The 22,781-nt window shown below is 36.5% G+C and overlaps 1 protein-coding gene across 1 annotated transcript in view; it reads left to right on the top strand.

The window, feature by feature from the left end:
- The window catches only part of BANK1 (B cell scaffold protein with ankyrin repeats 1), a 323,758-nt gene that overhangs the window by 25,280 nt on the left and 275,697 nt on the right, over positions 1 to 22,781 (top strand). Inside the window, exon 2 of the mRNA XM_068975577.1 lies at positions 20,642 to 21,040. Within this exon, the coding sequence (XP_068831678.1) occupies positions 20,642 to 21,040 (399 nt within the window). The remainder of the gene's footprint in view (positions 1 to 20,641; positions 21,041 to 22,781) is intronic.

Genomic DNA, 22,781 nt, shown 5'->3' with positions numbered 1-22,781 from the left:
AGCATGCCAGGCTTACCGGTCCATCACCGGTTCAAACTCATGTACATCAAGTCAGTGATGCCATCTGTCTTCCCTTTCTCCTCCTCCTCCTTCTATGACAAAGAAAAGGATTAAAAGTTACGGATGAAATTAAGATTGCTAAACAGTTCACCTTGAGATGGAGAGAGTATCATGGATCATCCAGGTGGATCCAAAAGAGGGAGGCAGCATTCTCATGCTGCTGGAGACACGGTTGCATGAGGAGGACTCAGGCGGATGTTGCTGGAAGATGCGGCAGTGGGGCATGAGCCAAGAACTCTAGAGGGCTTCAAGAAGCTGGAAAAACGCAAGCAATGAATTCTTCCTTAAGGCTTCCAGAAGGAGCATGGTCCTGTTTATGTCTTGACTTTAGCCTAGTGAGACTCATTTCACGCTTATAACTTCCAGTACTGTAAGACAATAAATTTCTGTGGCTTTTAAGTCACTGTTTGCAGTAACTTTTTATAACAACAATAGAAAAGCAGTACAGACTTCTAAACATGTGTGGACTCAGAATAGCATGAATGTGGCAAATAAGACCCCATCCTTCAAAAATTCATACACCATCAGCCTAGTTAAAACACTGGAAGAAAACAACCATCATAAAATACGTCATGGTTATCCTTAAGTAGACATCGTTGGTAATGTATATACTTATTCATTATTGGAACATCTCTCTGGAATTCATTGTTGTTTTAATAGCAACACAAAAAAAGAAAGTCCCATTATTGTTTGACCATATTTGTTGGTTTTACCAGCTTAATAATCCTTGTCAGTAACGCTACCTGCTGCTGCTGCGATTATAATTTTTAATAGTACAGATGTGTGAACTTTTGCAAGCTGTTTACTTTCTTAGTGCCTCATCACCACAACTGGAAAATAGGATAAAAACATTTGTTCACAGGGGTGCTATGAGGTTAAAAGGAATTAGTGCTTGTCAAACTCCAGAATAGTCATTGGCACATATTAGGCACTCGCTACATCTTTGTAGCCTTAATTATAATTATTATCATCATTGTCATCATCACTGCCAACACATCAATGACTGCTGGAAGCCAGGCCTGAACCCAGCACACAGGCTTAGTATTTTATCCCTAGGAATTTGGGTTCAGTTTCTGCACATTTTCAGGTAAAAAAACAGAAATAACCAAGATACAACCTAACCAGGTTGAAGAACTTCAAAAAGATGGAGTGAGGACTGTTCCTGAAATATTTGTCTAAAGTTCTGCTAAGCCTGGTGCTAGATGGCTTCTGCTTTCATTACCTAAAGCTCGATTCCGTCCTAACCATTCAGAGGACGACGACATTCTGAAAGACAACTGATTTAGATATGCACTCCCTGGAAAAGGTCATTAGTATTATTTTATGCTCCCCCTTTGTTTTAATATCTGAGAACATGAACTATTTTTTAACCCTGGAAGGGAATTATTTTGAGGCCATTTTCTCCTACTGGTAAAAATTGGATTAACATCAGGTTAGTTTGCCATGAAAGGAATGATATGGGATTGTTTTTAGGTGTGTTTTCTTATAAAATGTAGAACATTTAAAAAATATAGGATAGTGTAAGAAGAAAATCACAGTGTATCATAGCCCTTCACTAAAAAGTATTGATAATATTTGTCTGGAATTGTGAGTTTGTGTGTACATTCGTAAAGCAGTTCACATTTTAATACATGGTTTTATATGTTCACTGTGGTTTGCCTATTAATTTATGATACATTTTTAGATTTTTTAACATGAAACAGAGATTTTGTAAAATTTATATATTTTCGATGTGTAGGTTCAGTTCTGCATTTTGTTATATTTATAGATTTATTGACATTTTATTCCCAAGATTGTATTTGTAATTAACCCTAGGATAAACAAGACTATTAAACCACAGGTCTTAATGAGATACTAAAATAAACTACCTTGTGTTAAGATAATTTGTAAAAATGCATTAGATTTTTCTAGTATTTAAGTCCCTTTACGGGTAAGAATTGTGCTCCATAATCTTTATATTTTCTAAAGTCTGAATAACTGTTTTTTATGATAATCATTTCATGATTTTCAAGTAAACACATGAAAAATATAAATGATTAGGGAATTGATATTGAGGTATTTTTAATCAACATTATGATAATTATGGACAGTTATGATAAATTATCATGTTGAATTTCAAAACATCCAATCTAAACATTGAAGTGATGAGTGAGAACTAAGAAATGTTAGAGTAAGTGAGAATCAGGATGATACAAAGGTAAGGCCAATGGCCTCTTAAATATGACTGTCCAGAAGTATTGAGAATGTCCAGTAAATTAAGATACCGTCCATCTCTGTCTGTATTTTCAAGTATCTGTTGCTGATTTTCAACTTTGCTAACAATTTTAAGCTGCATCAAGATGCAGGAATGCCTCAAGTTCAAGTAGTAAAAATTTTAAATACTAATAGTGTGTTACTTGTACATGCTTAGAGAAAAAAATATAAGGGAAAATGCAGTGTTTGGATAGCTATCCCTTTCCAACATACTTTAGTATAAGTAATTGAGCAATTAGAGTCAAAAATAAAATAGATTACTAAAATTGTTAAAGGTTAAATATAAAACATTTATTTTCATACATTCTTGATAACAGCTCTGTCTTTAACACTTTTATATGATATAGAGCTTCAGTTTTTAATGGACAGTATCCTGTACACTTTAATAAGAGAGAAGAAATACAAAACAATTGTAATAATTCTTTCTGGTTCTTCACATTCTGAAGTCATCTTCTTTGTCTAGACGTTCACATTTTTATAAGAATTTGTACATAGATTTTATAAACTTCCAAATGTCAGATATTAATTAATGTAGCCCCATCAGGATTCCCATTGCTTTATTACTTTAGTTTAGAAAACAGTTTAGAATTTAGTCTTGTACAAAATATTCAGTCAGTTCAGTTGCTCAGTCGTGTCTGACTCTTTGTGATCCATGGACTGCAGCATGCCAGGCTTCCCTGTCCATCAATAACTCCCAGAGCTTGCTAAAACACATGTCCATCCAGTCGGTGATGCCATCCAACCATCTCATCCTCTGCCGTCCCCTTCTCCTGCCTTCTGTCTTTCCCAGCATCAGGGTCTTTTCCAAGGAGTCAGTTCTTCTCATCAGGTGGCCAAAGTATTGGAGCTTCAGCTTCAGCATCAGTCCTTCAAATGACTATTCAGGAATGATTTACTTTAGGATTAACTGGTTGGATCTTCTTACAGTCCAAGGGACTCTCAAGAGTATTCTCCAACACCACAGTTCAAAAGCATCAATTCTTTGGCGCTCAGCTTTCTTTATGGTCCAGCTCTCACATCCATACATGACTACTGGAAAAACCATAACTTTGACTAGGTGGACCTTTGTCAGTAAAGTAATGTCACTGCTTTTTAATACACTGCTTAGGTTTGTCATAGCATTTCTTCCAAGGAGCAAGCATCTTTTAATTTCATGGCTGCAGTCACCATCTGCAGTGATTTTGCAGTCCAAGAAAATAAAGTCTGCCACTGTTTCCATTGTTTCCCCATCTATTTACCATGAAGCGATGGGACCGGATGCCATGATCTTTGTTTTCTGAATGTTGAATTTTAAGCCTGTTTTTTCACTCTCCTCTTTCACCCTCATCAAGAGGCTCTTCAGTTCCTCTTTGCTTTCTGCCATAAGGGTGGTATCATCTACATATCTGAAGTTATTGATATTTCTCCCAGCAATCTTGATTCTAGCTTGTGCCTCATCCAGCCCAGCATTTCTCCTGATGTACTTTGCATATAAGTTAAATAAGCAGGGTAACAACATACAGCCTTGACATACTCCTTTCCCAATCTGAAACCAGTCTGTTGTTCCATGTCCAGTTCTAACTGTTGCTTCTTGTCCTGCATAGAGATTTCCCAGTAGGCAGGTAAGGTGATCTGGTATTCCCATCTTTTTAAGTATTTTCCACAGTTTGTTGTGATCCACACAGTCAAAGACTTTGCCATAGTCAATAAAACAGAATTAGATTTTTTTTTGGAACTCTCTTGCTTTTTCAATGATCCAGCAGATGCTGGCAATTTGATCTCTGGTTCCTCTGCTTTTTCTAAACCCACCTTGAACATCTGGAAATTCACGGTTCACGTACTGTTGAAGCTTGGCTTGGAGAATTTTGAGCATTGCTTTGCTAACGTGTGAGATGAGTGCAACTGTGCAGTAGTTTGAGCATTCTTTGGCATTGCCTTTCTTTGGGATTGGAATGCAAACTGACCTTTTCCAGTCCTGTGGCCACTGCTGAGTTTTCCAAATTTGCTGGCATATTGAGAGTAGCACTTTAACAGCATCACCTTTTAGGACTTGAAATAACTCAACTGGAGTTTCATTACTTCCACTAGCTTTTCTTGTAGTGATGCTTCCTAAGACCCACTTGACTTCACATTCCAGAATGTCTGACTCTAGGTGAGTGATCACAACATCATAGTTATCTGGGTCATGAAGATCTTTTTTGTGTAGTTCTTCTTGTCACCTCTTCTTAATATCTTTTCCTTCTGTTATGCCCGTACCATTTCTGTCCTTTTTTGTGCCAATCTTTGCATGAAATAGTCCCTTGGTGTCTCTGATTTTCTTGAAGAGATCTCATCTTTCCCATTCTATTGTTTTCTTCTATTTCTTTGCATTGATCATTGAGGAAGGCTTTCTTATCTCTCCTTGCTTTTCTTTGGAACTCTGCATTCAGATGGGTGTATATTTCCTTTTCTCCTTTACCTTTAGCTTCTCTTTTTTTTCAGCTATTTGTAAGCCCTCTTTGGACAACCATTTCACCTTTTTGCAATTCATTTCTTTTTCTCAAGTTTTCAAACTTGAGTGAACTGAAGAAGTACCCCAGTGTTTTGTTATCTGATGGGTGATTCTTTCCTAGGCACTGATTCTAGGAAATTCTAATTTTTTCAAGCTGCCAAAGTGATTCTGAGGCCAGTGGGCCCTTGACTACATGATAAGAAAAGAGCAAAGTCATAGTGGGACCATGAAGCTGACCTCAAGTATTAATGGAATTGAGAAGTTTTATAGAGGCATCTGGTGTTTTAATCACTTGCTGTTGTGTGATCTCTATACAGAACTCATGTGTACTCTGAGCACAGGCCCCAAGAGGCCTCAGGTTGCTTCTACAAGTGGTAGGATAAACACTTTGCTAGGTCTGCTATTTCCCTTCTGGTGAAGAATAGCTACAAAACATCAGGAAAGGGTGGAGAGTTACATGCCTGCTGGTATTGGTTTTAACGAATGGGCAGAAATTCATCCTCTTCTTTGTTTTAGCATGTACATGCATCTTCTAGTATATTGCCATTTCTAAGATATTTTACAATGCCCACAGAAGAATGTGAATCTTCTAAAGGTGCATTCTTAGTCATATTCATATATTGTGACCTCATATGTAATTCTGCACATAACAAAACCATTGAAAGATGTTAGTGTCTAAGTGATAATCAAACTCTTGCTGATATAATTAAATTGTGATTCCACTAAACACTGAGGACATGGAGTATATTTATTGTGTCTTTGGCTTACATACTTTAGTAATAGCATTCATTTTCACAAAAGGAATTTAGGAAGAAATATATAAACTACTTGGTCATTGTTCTCAATCCATCCATGGTTAGCCATGCACTCCTCTTTTCTCTACCATTGCCACCACCTTGTTTTTTGAGAAAAGAGGGAGACAAAGAAATAAGGGAATGCCAACATGGTTTTCTCCTTCTCAGAGCTAGGACAGTTGAATTAGATTTGCTAGTGAAACTGAAGTTAATTCTCTTTTTAATCTGATCAACTGATCATGTGCTTTCTGTTCACTGGAAAGCCCAAGAAGGGGACTGCAATTTATTTCATTTTCTCAGTAATAGTGCCTTCAGGGTGCTTCGATACCCAAACCAGAGTTGGCAGTAGATGGTGTGAACTTTACCCTATCTCTGGGACTCACTATTGGTGTGACCTTGGGCAATTCTCTCAAACTTTCTAACTTGTGTCTTCTCAAGCTTAAAATTTTGTTTTTGACTAATGTTGAATTAAAATATTTTTCTTAGAACTGTAACCCTGTGAATAGTAAAACAAAACAAAACAAAACTTCATAATATTCATATGAATTCATTTCTTATATTATTATGACTGACTGGAATTCCAGTGTATGTTACTTTGAAATTTGTCACATTTACAATCAAGTGTTAAGTTGGTACCTAATTAGATACATGGCTCCACTATAGCTGAATTGAAGATACCCTGGCTTGGTCAATGAATTCTTTCCAGCTCAGATTCAAGCAAGATGAGCTTTTATTCAGTTGTTTAAATGGGAATGGAGAAGGAGGACTCATGCTGTAAAGGTAGCTTCTCCCCTAAGGGAGGGGAAGAAGAGTATTTTAAGGGGTAGAAGGCAGACAGGTCATCAGGGCTTTAGGAAAAGCATGGAAATTTCCTGGGGTAGCTGGGGGCAGCTGGGCATGCATAGGCTTCCAGGTTCCTTTGTACAGGCAGACATTGTGCTCAGGAGAGCACAAAACCCGCTTTGGGCTGAGATCGTAGCATGGTAATGAAGCAAAGATAACTTTAGGTCATCTCAAGCTTTCACGTGCGTAGGCAGGTCCTGTGTGCATCAGAGTTGGTTTGGGGTGGTTGACTGCTGTCTATCTCTCAAAATGCAGCTGCAGAGCATATCTGCCAGACACCAGGTAGCTTTGAAACAAACACAGAGGTAAATCAGGGTAAGTGTCCTTCAGCTCTCAGGAGTTGGTATGGAAACACAGAGATAAATCAAGACAGGGAAAGTGGTGATTTGAGCCTAATTTGCCCACTATCTTGGATCTAGCCAGTTCAGTCTGGTTTTGTCACTGATCTTTGTGGCATCCATTGGTAAAACAGATCTATTCTATATGGCTAAAGACAGTTTCTGTGCCGGGGCCTGAGCTAAATAGCATTAGTGACAAAGCCACTTTTCAGTAAAAACCTCAGGGACTTGTATTGAGGATGGAGGTGGGGATGGAACAGTAAATATCCTTCGTCCATGTGTAAGTTGTTAAGCAGTTGAGATATAGGAGAAAAGAATAAAGATATTGTCTTTATTATTTATAAAGTTGGCATTGGCTAATGTAGTGTCTGTCTAACTTGCTTTTAGATAAGCCACAAAGAATATAAGGGCATCACTGCATGGAAGAAAGTAACCTACAGGCACATGTTCCCAGATGTATTTCCTTAATTAGTAACCTAGTCTAGGTTAATGAAATGAGCATATTCTTTTCTTTTTCTTCTTTTACTTGAAGTAGATCCATAGTTTAAGCCTTTTCTTCAAAGTAAAGTGGACAATTAGATACTGCCCAAAGTTCTACCAACTGGGAAAATTTCCATTCCCCATTCTCTTCTGGGAACAACTGTGAGTGGGCTGAAATGCAGCGATCACTCACCTTGGACTAGTGCCAGTATATTTTCAGACACAAGTCATGTAGTAATTTGTTTTATCTTACTTACTATATTGGTGGTGGTGATGGGGATGGGGTTGAACAGTTCCAGAGACTTATATTTTTCACTTCCTAAATAATATCCTCAATCTCCGTAAGGATTCTGCCATTTGCTGCATATATGTATTGCCCACATACATCCCTGGCTTAAAAAAAAAAAAAAATCCCACAGGATAGCTCTGTAGGTCCACTGAAATTGTGATTAGATATATCCCCAAGCAAGATGTTATTTATTATTACGTCTGACTTCCTCAAGTTCCCTTTTACCAGTGTGCTATTGTGGCATTTGGGCTCCAAAAAATGATGGTACACATGGCTGCAAGTCTCTGGGGGAATGCTTTGGAAAAGATTTCTTGTGTTGAAAGCATAGAGGAATCTTTCTCAAAGAAATTTGGGCTTCCCTAAGTCAAAAGGGTCTGAGACTGTAAACCAGATAGGAGGTTGTGAATCTCCACTATTGCAGCTTAGGTCAGTTTCTGCACCAAACCTAGAGTTGTTTTGTTTAAAAAGGTGAAACTTAAGCTTCATAGGCTGTGCATATATTTCATTCCTAAGGACCTTCAGATCAATTAGTTTCCATAACAGATCCCTGCAGTGGAAAACACTTTGATTACTTAAATTGCCAGTAATGATGAAGTGTTGCCATTTATTCTCTACCAGTCCAGACTTCATTATTCCCCCACTGACATCAAAAACTTCAGGTCAGCAGCCCAGTTGTCATCATTGTCTCTGGGCTACAGAGGACAGACATCACAGAGCTTTTCATGAGTGAATGTTTTAATGCTCACTGGAGGAAATGTCAGAACACTCTAGAGCAAGGGTCAGTGCACTACAGCCAACAAGCAGAATCCAGCTGGTGGGCTGTCTGTGTATAGCCTGTAAGGTAAGAATAGTTTTTCCATTTTAAAGGGCTATAAGAAAGAAAAAAGTAAAGCAGGAGGAGTAAAAGAAGGAAGGGAGGGAGGGAGGAAGAAAGAGAGAGGAAGAAAAAGGTAAAAGAGGAAGAAAAGAAAAAAAAAAAAGGAACAAAGAACAATAATGAATATATTGTGTGTGTCCCACACAGCCTAGAGTATTATCTAGCCCTTTACCAAAAAAAAAAAAAAAAAAAACACAACACCTTGCATGCTGACCTCCTCTCTCCATCATACTAGGCAAATTCTAGCATTGTAGTCACATTGATTGTAAGCCACCATGGAGTCCAAGCTTTGATTATGTTTCATGCTGCTGCTGCTGCTGCTGCTGCTAAGTCGCTTCAGTCGTGTCCGACTCTGTGCGACCCCAGAGATGGCAGCCCACCAGGCTTCCCCGTCCCTGGGATTCTCCAGGCAAGAACACTGGCGTGGGTGGATTGCCATTTCCTTCTCCAATGCATGAAAGTGAAAGTGAAGTTGCTCAGTCGTGTCCAACTCAGCGACCCCATGTACTGCAACCCACCAGGCTCCTTTGCCCATGGGATTTTCCAGGCAAGAGTACTGGGGTGGGTTGCCATCATAAATGCCACTCAGGTACCTGAGATAAGACATCACATTCTGCCTCCTATATGAGTGTAACTATTTTGATGAATTCAGTTGGATTTAATCCTCTATTTTGCCCTCCTTGGTCTAATAACTTTTAAAATCCATTCCATAATACTTTCCAGGCTCATGCTGATATATATTGGCAAGGTCCTGTAATAATTTCTACGTTTGAAATAGTTTCTCTAGAATATTCCTTTCACTTATGGGATCTAACTTTAGTTATGAGTATGGGTAAAAAAGATGCAGGGATATTTAGGAGCTAAAATTGTTAGCCTCATCTCTGCCCTAGTCTTTCTAGATCTCAAGTCTTAAGATTCCACAACTTTCTGAATAGAGCTTTTATATTAGTTTATGATTCTTGGAGGATTTTGCCTACTACTGGAATTGTAGCTCTGTCTTTGTGTGAATGCTTGCTCTCTAGAACAGAGAAGTCATAATACCAACCTGCTCCATCTCTGTAATCCCTGTTGCCACCATAGACATTTGATCTCCCAAAACTTTCTCCTCCACTGACAATCCATCCCATTATACTACTATGCCATTATGGTGCTCCTGTGTGCCCTACATTGCCAGTGTACTATTTTCCCTTAATGAGAGGTTGCTTATGTTCTCCACAATTATTGAGATCAACCCAATTCTAAAATCCATTTTATAGAGTCTATTTCCTGGACCACCCCTGATACCTGTATTTATTAGGATCCCAGCAAGAAACAGATGCCACTGTCAAATAATTCAACTGAAAAAATTTATTATGATGTGCAGGATGAAGAACCCAAAGAGGGTTAGTGAACCGTTTGAAGACTAAGAACAAATCTTTTACTAGGCCAGTGAGGGAAGTGGAGAAAAGATGGTTGCAAGAGATGCATGAAAATTGAAACCACAGAAGAATCATAGAAGAAAAAACAGCTCTGCCAAAATTAGAATGGGGGAGTGAGTGACAGGACCAATAAATAACCCTATCGTTCCTCTCTTTCCCCTTCTGGTGTTCCATTGGAGTGGGCTTGGGAGCCTGGGTGATGAAATCCATAGGGAAGGACTCAGTCCTCAAAGATCACAAAAATATTCAGGTCCTAAGGAACTCATTTTTAAGTGTGAGTTGGAGAAATGAGAAACACCGAAGATATTGTATGAGCTGATACTACTCCCATATTTAATTGATTCTGATAATGTGTTTTGTTTTAGGTGAGTCAAATTCTCTGGAATCAGAATTCATCTTAAAATTTGCAGTATATCATATTTTATTTGATCACAGTATTCTTTTCTTAAAGGAATATCAAATAATGGGCTGTCTCATGGTCGATGTTGTCCAATTCAGTAATCTATAGAGTAATGGCAATAAAAGGAGGGAAGGGATATGGACATTGCAGAAATAGGATTCCATCAATTTTTACTAAGTAAGTTTGAAACATTTTAAAACCTGACAGATCTAGTACCTTTTATGTTTATAATTTTAAATAAACTCTTAGGAATTTGCATTAGCAATAAAGAGTGATAGAGATGGGAGTTGAATGAGATTTGCAGTTTATATATGAGGGGATAGGAGGTCTTCGCAAAATAATCCTATAACAATTAACACCATGCTTTCCTTACAGAAAAATTTCTCTTTCAAGGTTGTTCTGTGAAGCATAAAAGCATTTATTTGCATCTTAAAAGGAAAAAGAAAGGGGATGGTTCTGCATTTTTTGGTGGTAACTGTTCCTCCCCATGCTGAAACGTATTATCTTAAAGCGATATGTTGGTACCTTGCTGTATTTGAAAAGAAAAACTAAATTAACAACTATGTTTATAGAGGTTTCTCCTGAAGATGCTAAGAAATGGGCATGAGAGCAAGCAGTTTAAAGATTAGCCCGTGAAGCACTAGTTAGAGAATTGGGGATGTGAGACAAGAAAGGGAGAAAAGCAAATACTGTTTATATTAATAAGCAGAATAATGTGATGGGCAAGCCTAATTCAGTATCACTGGGAACCTTCTCATTACTGTGTAGAACAAACCTAAGAACTGTTGCACTGAAGGATGGGGAAGCTGACCTATTTACACACTGACTTACATCCCTCATTGACTGAGGGTTGCCCCCAGCCCTCTGTGCTCTAACTCTCCAGCACTTCCAAGCTGCTGAGTGGGCACACAGAAGCTCTCTCAGATGCAGAGGAAGTCTTGAGGCACAGTAGAGGTTGGAAGTGGTCAGTGTGGTTAACAACTGAACATCAACCTGAAGCTCCTGGGCCAGGAAGGTGTGGGATGCTACACAGAAATACACAGAAAATGCCTGGTACTTTTGAAAGTAAAAGTGAAGTTGCTCAGTCATGTCCGACTCTTTGCGACCCCGTAGATGGTAGCCTACCTGACTCCGTGGGTCCATGGGATTTTCCAGGCAAGAATACTAGAGCGGGCTGCCATTTCCTTCTCCAGGGGATCTTCCCAACCCAGGCATTGAACCCAGGTCTCCTACATTGCATACAAACGCTTTACCCTCTGAGCCACTAGGGAAGCTTTAGGCCACTATTAATAAGTAAAATTAACCAACTTTTGTGGAGGAGAAATATGAGTGATAGTGTATTTTGCTACCTTACTGCCTTTGGAAAATCCTTAGTTTTGTTCCCCTGTTGTACTAGAGTACAAATTAGAGTATAAGACCAGTTCAGTTACCTATATAATTTGAATAATGATATATAAATTTTTGTATGATTAGATCAAGATTAATGTTCATGTTATCTCTAATAAGTGCATGATGGCTCTAAGTTATTTCTTTGTATATTTTTTGTTTTCTTCTGCACTTTGGTTACAGTTAGAAAACTATAATATTGAAAAGATGCATCATTCAGTCTTTCTCCATTATACACAAACATGGGTAAGAGATGAGATCTTACTCAAAAAGAGGAAAATCTGCCATTTGAAGCTGTGCATATATAATAGGAAATATTTAGATTCATGATGAGTCTCTTCCTTTGGGCAATATGTAGTCTAATTTAATCTCATAGCAAAAGCAATTATGAATATCAATTAATACTACAAATTTTCTTCAGACTTAAAGATGTGTTCAGTATTTTGTAAGAGAAATAAAAAAGGCATCATTATGGAATCTTAAGGAACACTTTATAATAAATTTAAGTCTATTTTGTTCCTACCATTGTAGTATAAGCTGGCATTTACTTTATGTTGCTAGACCTGAGATTTACATTTTAAATAATTTATTTGCAGACCATAATTGCTTCTTTAGTAAGTAGCACTTTCCCTTTATCTTGGTGACACTTTACAGGAATGAACATTCTATGTTTCTATATTTCAGGTTCATCTTTTATGGTTTCATTTCACAGCCTATAAAATTTGGCCAACATTAATAACAATAACTCTTTTTAAATGGGCAGAATAATGATTTAGGCTTGATATAGTTCAAGTGCATAAAACGAAGTTCATTTCAAGGCTAGTAGGCTCCTCTTGAGAAATCATAGAGAACTGTTGTTGAGTCTGCAATTCAATTGTTACTCAAGGATAGGCTTTTTTCCTAGAATAAGGAAAAAGAAAGTCATGGCTGTGAAAGGCCTTTTAATTAACTTTTGTATTTTGACTCAACACAATTTTATACAAAAAGATTGGAAGATAACTTAAAGACCATTTACTATCTTCCAGCCATGACAAGTTAATCAATGTGATCATCAGTAAAACAAAAATAACAAGGCCAACTCCATACAGTTTTATGAATAGTAAATGAAGTAATGCATGTTAAATGCTTAGAAACATAACTGGTTCATAAAACATCTCAATAAATAATATTTGATAAAATTAAAGAGTAAAAGCCTGAAATAATGAAATCCATAGGAAAGAGAGGGATTTAATGCTATTCTTAGTTTCTGAAAATTGGCAAACAGAGGTTACTAAGTATAAGTCAAATATAAATTTTAAAGGAAGGCACATTTTTAGCTTAAGAAAAAAATGGCCTCTAAGTGTTGAGAGAAACTTCCTGTCTAATTTCCCTGGGAAATTTTCAAAGATCGGTTATGATTGTCTCTAGAATTGATTTTCTATGGTTATCTCCCTATGGTAGTGTGATATCCAACCACGTAATGGGGCAATATTCATTCTGTGCCCTAATACATCCTTATAGCTTGATCTATAATTTCAGTGACCGAAGTTTTAGTCAGGAAAGAAGTTATGTACATTCTTCACAGACATCCATGCTGTAGTGTTGGTTTATTTCCTCTTTTTTCCTTGATAGGAAACCAGGCTCCCAGTGAATTTCACATACTTTCCATATTTGATTTTAACTCATAATCTGCTTAATAGACACTAATCTAGCTCATTGCACTACAGAGAATCTATTTTAACCTTTTAAATAATGTTATTGCGTCCTCTGCTATTAGAGGTTAAAAGTGCAGACTGTAGAGTCAGACCGCCTGTACTGGAATCCTAATTCCAAACTCGAATTTAGTTTTCTCATCTGTAAAATAAGATAAGAATAATATTAAATAGGGTAAGTTAATAGGACAAATTTAGAAGATTAAGTGAAATAACATATGTAAAACAGCAAGAGTCCTAGTTTATACTAAGTGCTTGATAATTTGTTATTAGCTTTATTTTTACTCTAATTATTCCAGAACTAAATAGCAACTTACTCTGGCTATGTGTAAGATAGGAACATTCTTCCCTTACTGTTCCTCAAATATAGAAATGCTGAATTATAACACTATGTTTGTGTTTGTTTAATAAATATTTATTTAGCATCGAGGCTGGGTGAAACACTACAAAGAGAAAAGCAAAATTATAATGATGATTCATATAGAACTTGTGTATGATTCCCATATGTTTTCTGCCAGATGTTTTTTTTCTCATTCTGTGATATAAATATATTTTAAAATATATTTACATACATTTGTTGAATATCTGTTCAAGAAATTATGCTATGCTTTGTGTAGGAATCTGTGAATTGAATGAGGCAGCATCTTCCTTGGAGATGCTATTTATATCATGAGGAAAGACATAGATAAATCAATAAAGATACAATAATTCTCAAAGTCATTGTGTTATTAATTGCAATTTCAATGGTGTAGAAAATGCATATTATATCCAGAGGGGGGAAAATATTTATGGAATACAGCAGTTTTGGTGTTTTGTTCTTTGTACTTAATATCTTAACAAACTAATTTTTTAAAAATCATTGCATTGTTTTATAAAGAAATACAATTTTACTACAAAAATATTAGTGATATGGAAGAGTAACATAAAAGAAGTCATATGTCTCTCAAAATTTACCTCTCATGTACAACTGCTGGTTGCTCACAGCCAATAGAATTATGCTGCATTTTGAGTTAGATGGGCAGGATTATTTAAAAGTGAGAACATAATCTATATGCTATTTTTAAATAAAATAATTTTAAATGACATGAAGTAATATAAAGTAAAATCAAAGAACATTAATTATCAGATAATTTTTTTTTACTCAGAACACTGTCAGTGTCATTTACCATTAAGAAAACTGAAGTTACAAAAAACAGTGAAATAATTGAGTCACTTTATATTCAAATTAGTATTAAATGACTGAATTCTATGAAAGATGATGTTAATTCTTTATACGTTCTTCTCCTCAAATCCTCACTTTTTCCATTCTATGGTCACTTCTATCTCATCAAGATTTTTAACCTTTGCATTTTGCAGTGCTATCCTAATCCTTATGATACTTAGTCTTTGACCTATATGTACATGTATTCCAGTTACCATGTGTTCTTTTTCCAAAGTTTTACATTTCCATTTTGCTTACTTTTGTTCTTCTATTTGCTGGCTGGGTTTTCTCCTTTATTTAAATTTTGACTATAGTTACATTTGAATATTGAACAATGGTAAAACATCTCTAATAAAACCCAGCAATTCTTTGCTCTTCCCCTTGCCAGAAACAATTTCATTCCCTCCTTATTCAGTACAGTGCAGCCACTCAGTCATGTCCGACTCTTTGCGACCCCATGGAGTGCAGCATGCCAGGCTTCCCTGTCCATCACCAACTCCCAGAGCTTGCTCAAACTCATGTCCATCTAGTTGGTGACGCCATCCAACCATCTCATCCTCTGTCATCCCCTTCTCCTCCTGCCTTCAATCTTTCCCAGCATCAGGGTCTTTTCCAGTGAGTCAGTTCTTCGCATCAGGTGGCCAAAGTATTGGAGTTTCAGCTTTAGCATCAGTTCTTCCCATGAATATTCAAGACTGATTTCCTTTAGCATTGACTGGTTGGATCTTCTTGCAGTCCAAGGGACTTTCAAGAGTCTTCTCCAGCACCAGAGTTCAAAAGCATCAATTCTTCAGTGCTCAGCTTTCTTTATGTTCCAACTCTCACATCCATACATAACTACTGGAAAAACCATAGCTTTGACTAGATGAACTTTTGTCAGTAATGTCTCTGCTTTTTAATATGCTGCCTAGGTTGCTCACAGCTTTTTATCCAAGGAGCAAGTGTCTTTAATTTAATGGCTACAGTCACCATCTGCAGTGATTTTGGAGCCCCTCAAAATAAAGTCTGTTACTGTTTCCACTATTTCCCCATCTGTTTGCCATGAAGTGATGGGACCGGATGCCATGATCTTCATTTTTTGAATGTTGAGTTTTAGGCCAACTTTTTCTCTTTCTTCATTCACTTTCATCAAGAGGCTCTTTTGTTCTTCTTTGCTTTCTGCCATAAGGGTGGTATCATCTGCATATCTGAAGTTATTGATATTTCTCCCAGCAGTCTTGATTCCAGCTTGTGCCTCATCCAACCCAGCATGTCTCATGATGTACTTTGCATATAAGTTAAATAAGCAGGGTGACAACATACAGCCTTGACATACTCCTTTCCCTATTTGGAACCAGTCTGTTGTTCCATGTCCAGTTCTTCCAATTGCTTCTTGTCCTGCAAAGAGAAGAAAAAGAAGAAGAAGAAGTCGCTTCAGTCGTGTCCGACTCTGTGTGACCCCATAGACGGCAGCCCAACAGGCTCCCCCGTTCCTGGGCTTCTCCAGGCAAGAACACTGGAGTGTGTTGCCATTTCCTTCTCCAATGCATGAAAGAGAAAAGTGAAAGTGAAGTCGCTCAGTTGTGAGGTGATCTGGTATTCCCATCTCTTTAAGAATTTTTCACAGTTCATTGTGATCCACACAGTCAAAGGCTTTGGTGTAGTCAATAAAGCAGAAGTCCCTGTTTTTCAGAAACTCTCTTGCTTTTTCAGTGATCCAATGGATGTTGGCAATTTGATCTCTGGTTCATCTGCCTTTTCTAAATCCAGCTTGAGTATCTGCAAGTTCACGGTTCTTGTACTGTTGAAGCCTGGCTTGGAAAATTTTGAGCATTACTTTGCTAGTGTGTGAAGATTTGCAGTTATGCAGTAATTTGAACATTCTTGGCATTGCCTTTCTTTGGGATTGGAATGAAAACTGACCTTTTCCAGTCCTGTGGCCACTGCTGAATTTTTCAGATTTGCTGGCTTATTGAGTGCAGTACTTTCACAGCATCATCTTTTAGGATTTGAAATAGCTCAACTGGAATTCCATCACCTCCACTAGCTTTGTTCGTAGTGATGCTTCCAAAGGCCCACTTGACTTCACACTCCAGAATGTCTGGCTCTAGGTGAGTGATCACACCATCGTCTTTATCTGGGTTGTGAAGATCTTTTTTGTACAGTTCTTCTGTGTATTCTTGCCACCTCTTCTTAATATTTTCTGCTTCTGTTAGGTCCATACCGTTTCTGTCCTTTATCAAGCCCATCTTTGCATGAAATGTTCCCTTGGCATCTCTAATTTTCTTGAAGAGATCTCTAGTCTTTCCCATTCTATTGTTTTCCTCTATTTGTTTGCATTGATCACTGAGGAAGGCTTTCTTGTCTCTCCCTGCTATTCTTTAGAACTCTGCATTCAAATGGGTATATCTTTCCTTTTCTCCTTTGCCTTTAGCTTCTCTTCTTTTCTCAGCTATTTGTAAGGCCTCCTCAGACTACCATTTTGCCTTTTTGCATTTCTTTTTCTTGGGGATGCCCTTGCTCACTGCTTCCTGTACAATGTCACGAACCTCCATCCATAGTTCTTCAGGGACCCTGTATATCAGATCTAATCCTTTGAATCTCATCCCCTCCTAGGAACCTTAAGAACCTCTGTTAGTCTTCCAAATTCTCTTGTTACTCTATTTCATGTTTCCACTATTATTTCCTAGTTTACTAATTCTATTACCTATTTTTTTCCTATAATATGCTAGATAAGGATTTCAACCTATTAGCCTTTGAGAGTCCTTCCTTATTCCCCAGTGTATTTAAATCACAACTTGAAGCTAAACCATTAGACATATTTTACATTATTATGATTGTTTAGTCCATTTTAGGCTGCTTTATTTTTTTTTAATTTTTTTAATTTTATTTTTTTTATTACTATTTATTTATTTATTTATTTTAGGCTGCTTTAATACAATACCATAGACGTGGTGGCCTGAACAACGAACATTTTTTTCTCATAGTTCTGTGAGCTAGAAGTCCAAAGTCAGGGCACCAGCAGGTCAAATCCTGGTGAGGTCCCTCTGCTGGGTTACAGATTGCTGGTGTCTTTCTGTGATCTCACAGGGCACGATGGGCAAGGGAGCTCCCTGGAGCCTCCTTTATAAGTGTTCTAATTTCATTCATGAGGGCTCCATTCTCATGACCTCATCACCTCCTATTGGTCCACCTTCTACTTCCATCACACTGAGGGCTGTTGTTTCAACATATGACTGTAGGGGGAGGACAAAAATATTCAGTTCATAACAATGATTATATGCATATTTATACTATTAATCCAAATAGTACATAATGATCCTGCTTTCTTTTTTGTTTTGTTTTGCTCTGTTTTTCTGCTATTAATTTTACTTTCTTTTGTAGTTTGCAGGTAAAAGATTGTAATATATCTATCTTTAATTTTTTCAAAATGTCTAATCAGAATTTTCAAACCATTAGCATTTTTCCTCAAATTTTCAAATACATGATACAATCCTATAATTGTTTTATTTTCTTTGGATCTCCCTCCTGAAATGCTCCATTTTTCTGTTATAAGGCCCTATGCCTCTTAAACAGCTGCCATCCTGAAACTCTTTCTTTTTCTCTTGGTATTTTAATTTACTTTTTTTATTGTAATATAACTTACATTTCCAGTCTAAGATATATAACTTACATTTCCAGTCTAAGATATATAGATGAATAGATTTTCATGTAGGTGTACTTTGTGTAACAACCACTCAGATCAAGATATAGAACATTTTCAGAACCCCAGCATGTTCCCTCTTATCTGCTTCCATTCATTAATCCTACCTCAAATGTTTTGATCTGTATCATGGTGGGTTTCTTTTTTCTGTTTTTTAACTTCATATAAACACTGTCATTCAGTATATACTTGTTTTTTCTTTCATTCAACATTAGGTCTTTGGATTCATCCATTCACATTAGCAGTGACTCATTTTTATTGCTGTACAATAGTCTATAGTAAGAAGATACTATAAAATATTTTTGTAAGAGCTGTCTTATAATTTATCATAATGTGGCCTTGAAACTGCTCTGTAAAAAATACATCAACCTGATATTTTTCTCCTCCTGGATGACTTGCTTTTCTTTCCTGGATATATAAAGAGGTTTTATAATAATCATTAAACCAAGAGAAATTTAATCACGATATGTTTCCTCTAACAGTTTTTCCATGAAACTGATTTCTTTTTCTTCCATATTTTAAAGATTTAAAAACTATATTTAAATTTTTTAATATGTCCTTTGTTCTCTTCTATTTCAGGTTTTTGGAGTATCTTTATATTCAGTGTTTTCCTTTTTTGACTCTTGTCCATATATATCAGATTTTTCATCAGTTCTTTAATTTTGTTCTCTCTTTTTGTGTTTACTATGAAAATATAAAGCTTTACTTTGAGGCCAGAGATAAAATATTATCTATGTCTAATCTAGTCAGTGCTTTTTCTGATTTATTATCTAAGCAATGGTACTGCTCTTGGCTTTTGACCTTTTTATCTATTTATTATACCCATTCAAATGATTCTTTTAAAAATATCAAATCAAATCAACTTGGTTTTGACCTTAGGTTTTATTTAATTAATTTTTTAATACTCTGAAGAACTTTTCTTGTGTTTTTCTTCCCTGCTTATCATTTCTCCTAGTTTTTTCCTGTTGTGCTGCTTTCATTATTATGATGATCATATTATTATTGTTCATGTTATTGCCATCATCTCTTTCAATAACTATGAGTTCGTATTGCTAATCCTTTCATCTTGCTCATGATTCTCTTAGCTCATTTTAGACTTTGTATTTGCTTAAGATTGTCTGGGTAAATTATCCTTAAGTTCTCTTCCCTACTGGCCACTTTTTATTTTTCCATGCAAGCTATAGTTTGAGAGAGAATGTCTACATTCCAGTCAGTTGTTGGGGCGTGAGAGAAAAGAGAAGGAAGATCTGTCAGTGTGACTCACATTGGAGGTAGTGGATTATAGTCTCTAATGAGACCTTTTCTGCAGGACCCCTCCCAGTGCTCAGGGATGCTCTTGATTTCCTGTACAATTTGGCTGGCTTCGCTGCCTCACCTTGAGTCCTGACTTCTTCAGGATTCAGCCTTTCTTGCTTCTGCGGATGTCCCTGACCAGTTTCCAATTAGGGAAGAGATTCATGACCACCCTGCCAGTTTGGTGGTTTATAAGTTTTCCCATCAGTTCTGGTTTTAGGGTAGGAGATAGATAAGGGCTAGCATTGCCTCCCTAGAACCTCCGATTTATTTCATCAACATTAACTTTTTGGTTTCTGACATAATACTCCCTTTGTTTTTTATTATTGAATTTTTTATCTTTTTATTTTTTATTTTATTAGTTTTCTGGGCATGGAAATTCTATAATCTGCCTTGATGTACCCATCTTTACATGGAAGAAGTATTTTCAAGTCCTCCAACATATATTCTCTTATTTCTTCTCAGAATAATCTGATTCATGAGGTAGGGCTTATTTTTTAAAAAAACAAACCTTCATTTAGTTGGTGAAGAAACAATGACTGAAAGGAATTAAGTAGGTAAATCTAGTTAAAATTACATGGTTACTGGTAGAGCCATGCTTGGTAGCCCAGCATCCCTAATCCCTCAGAACAGTCTTTTCATTCTATCTCAAGGCCTCTCATTTACTTCAGATGAGCTCTCTAGATTCACACTTGTGCCGGGAGTACAGTGTACACTTGCATAAAGCATGAACTCTGTGTTGCATCTGAAGAATTATTTTAATCCCATAGGGTTACTTTGGGGATACTACAAATTATATTATTGGTCTCTGGTGTAAACAAATTAAGGGCTTCCCAGGTGGCACTAGTGGTAAAGAACCTGCCTGACAATGCAGGAAATTAAGAGATGCAGGTTTAAACCCAGGGTTGGGAAGATCCCCTGGAGGAGGGCATGGCAACTCACTCTAGTATTCTTGCCTGGAGAATCCCGTGGACAGAGAAGCCTGGTGGGCTGTGGTCCATAGGGTCGCAAAGAGCTGGACGCGACTGAAGCGACTTTGCATGCACACACATAAGCAAATTAACATATTCCATAAGAAGTACGTTTAATTCTTCAAGAACTGATAATATAATCAGCTTTTAGCCTGTCAATATAAGAAAATTAATACATTATTTTCTCTTTTCCAGAAAATGCAAAAGACATCATCATGATATATGAAGGAGATGCTGAGGAATGGGCTCTGTACTTGAGCGAAGTTTTCTCACATGTTGTGAAAATGGAAGCAACCCTTTTATATTGCTTGGAGAATTGCTCTCTTCGGGATTTGGAATTGATGAATTTAAGCTCCTACAAGTGTAAACTTTTGATATTATCAAATAGCCTGCTTGAAAACCTATCTCCAAAGAAAGGTCAATTTCTGAAAAACATACTTTTTTCACCAGAAAGTGTGGTCACTCTGCTGTGTGGGATGAAGAGTTCAGATCAACTCTACAAATTATTAAATATCTCTAGAAGCAGATGGGAGATCTCAACGGAGCAGGGGCCTGAAGAATACATCTCTGTAATTGAGAGTATCATATTTGGAGGTAGCGTTGCCAAATCATATTTGTTTTTCTTTCTTTATTTTTTTAATTAAAACTTTGAAAGGTTTTTTTTAACCAATGAATATTTGACAGTGGAACTAACGAAAAAAAAAAGAAATCCAACTTTATTTAACAGTGTATTATATGTCCTCAAAATTCATGAAGATTCTTAGTTTTAGCTTTATTCCAGACAATGTTTGTCAGTGGTTCAAAAAATGGTTTATAAACATATTCCTTAGGGCAGCTTGCAGGAGATCATACTTTGTAGAACAAATGCTAGGTTATATGTTAGTTTTTGTTTTAGTTTTCCTTTTTCTTTTTTTTGGGGAGGGGGGCTCTTTTCTGGAAGACATAGATTCAATATTCTTCTTATTTCAGGCATAATTTCTTGGCTTCTGTCTTTAAATGTTTGCTCTATCTTATTATTATGATTTTCTTTTTCAGAGATTCCTTTTATATGTGTGTTTGATTTATTTTATCTTAATATACAGTTTCTAATTCTTTTTGATTATTAATATCAGTTTATTAATACTTGTATTCATCATTTCAGTCTTTGCTACATTCTTATATTTTCTGTACTCTCTCTTCCCTTGTATTATTTCAAATCTTTTCTTTATTTTTATATTGCTTTACTTGTTTCATTTTAACCTTTGATTGAACACAGGAAGTTTGCAATGAATTTCTTGTTCTTATCTTCTTCTTAACACCTTGATTTCTCCACTGTATAATTGTTTCAAAACGGTGATCATAATTTATTACATTTCAAAAATTCATGGAAAAATGCTTGGTCACAATTTTCTACTTTTATGGCAATGAGATTTTAGTATGTGATTCTTTATGTGCTGGTTTGCTCTTTCTCTCATAGTTACCTTCTTATGGATCCTGCGCTGGACCATGTGTCTAGGTTTTCTTTCGTATCACTGAACAAAGTGAGTTTTTCTTGGTCTAGCCAATGGAGATAGAGAATGTGGGTTTTGTTGTTTGTTCTTCCCCACCCCCACAATGAAAGACTTTACTTTGTTTTCACAGACATAGACTGCTTTCTACAGATTTGTCTTTTCTGTATAGTTCTTCATTTAGCCTCACCTTTTCTGCTTTTTGGAACCAAACCACTTCTACCTGAAACTATTGCATCATGTCTACAATATAGAAAGGCATGACCTCTAGACTTAGAGAAAGCTATGTTTGTTAGCTCTTTTTGAAATCTGATTTTGGAACCACTCTATTGACCTGGAGGTCTAAGAGGTCACTGTTTGCTATTTTCAGTGACTAGGACATTTGCATAATTGTTTCTCATTCTCTATGTTTTGGGTTGATTTGCAGCAATAAAAAGGGGGAAATGTTGACCCTACGCTATGATTTTCAAACTGGCAGTCCTCTAATATCTAATAATCTGTCACTTTTTATTTTTGTTTAGTATTTCCCAAGTATCTTTAGTATTTTTAGTTGAAAAGGAAAAATGTTGCAATTGGAAATGATAAGATATTTATTACAGTAAAATACACATAAGAACATAAGATACAGGTAAGTTTATGCTCATTGTCTCCTCTGATACAGAGGAACACTAAAAATAGGGACAAAATTTTGGGTGGTTTTCCACACCCATTATTTTCACTTCCTTGAAGAATTCAAGTTGTATTGGCCACTTATATTATGATATCACTATTGTGTAAAAATACTTGGGCATACCTCATTGTTGTTTATTTGTTTTGTTTTATGAAGAGTACCGTTGAGTGGCTATATT

The sequence above is a fragment of the Capricornis sumatraensis genome, chromosome 7, assembly GCF_032405125.1.
Source record: "Capricornis sumatraensis isolate serow.1 chromosome 7, serow.2, whole genome shotgun sequence".
Classification (NCBI taxonomy): Eukaryota; Metazoa; Chordata; class Mammalia; order Artiodactyla; family Bovidae; genus Capricornis; species Capricornis sumatraensis.
This window is presented reverse-complemented; position numbering and strand designations above follow the sequence as displayed.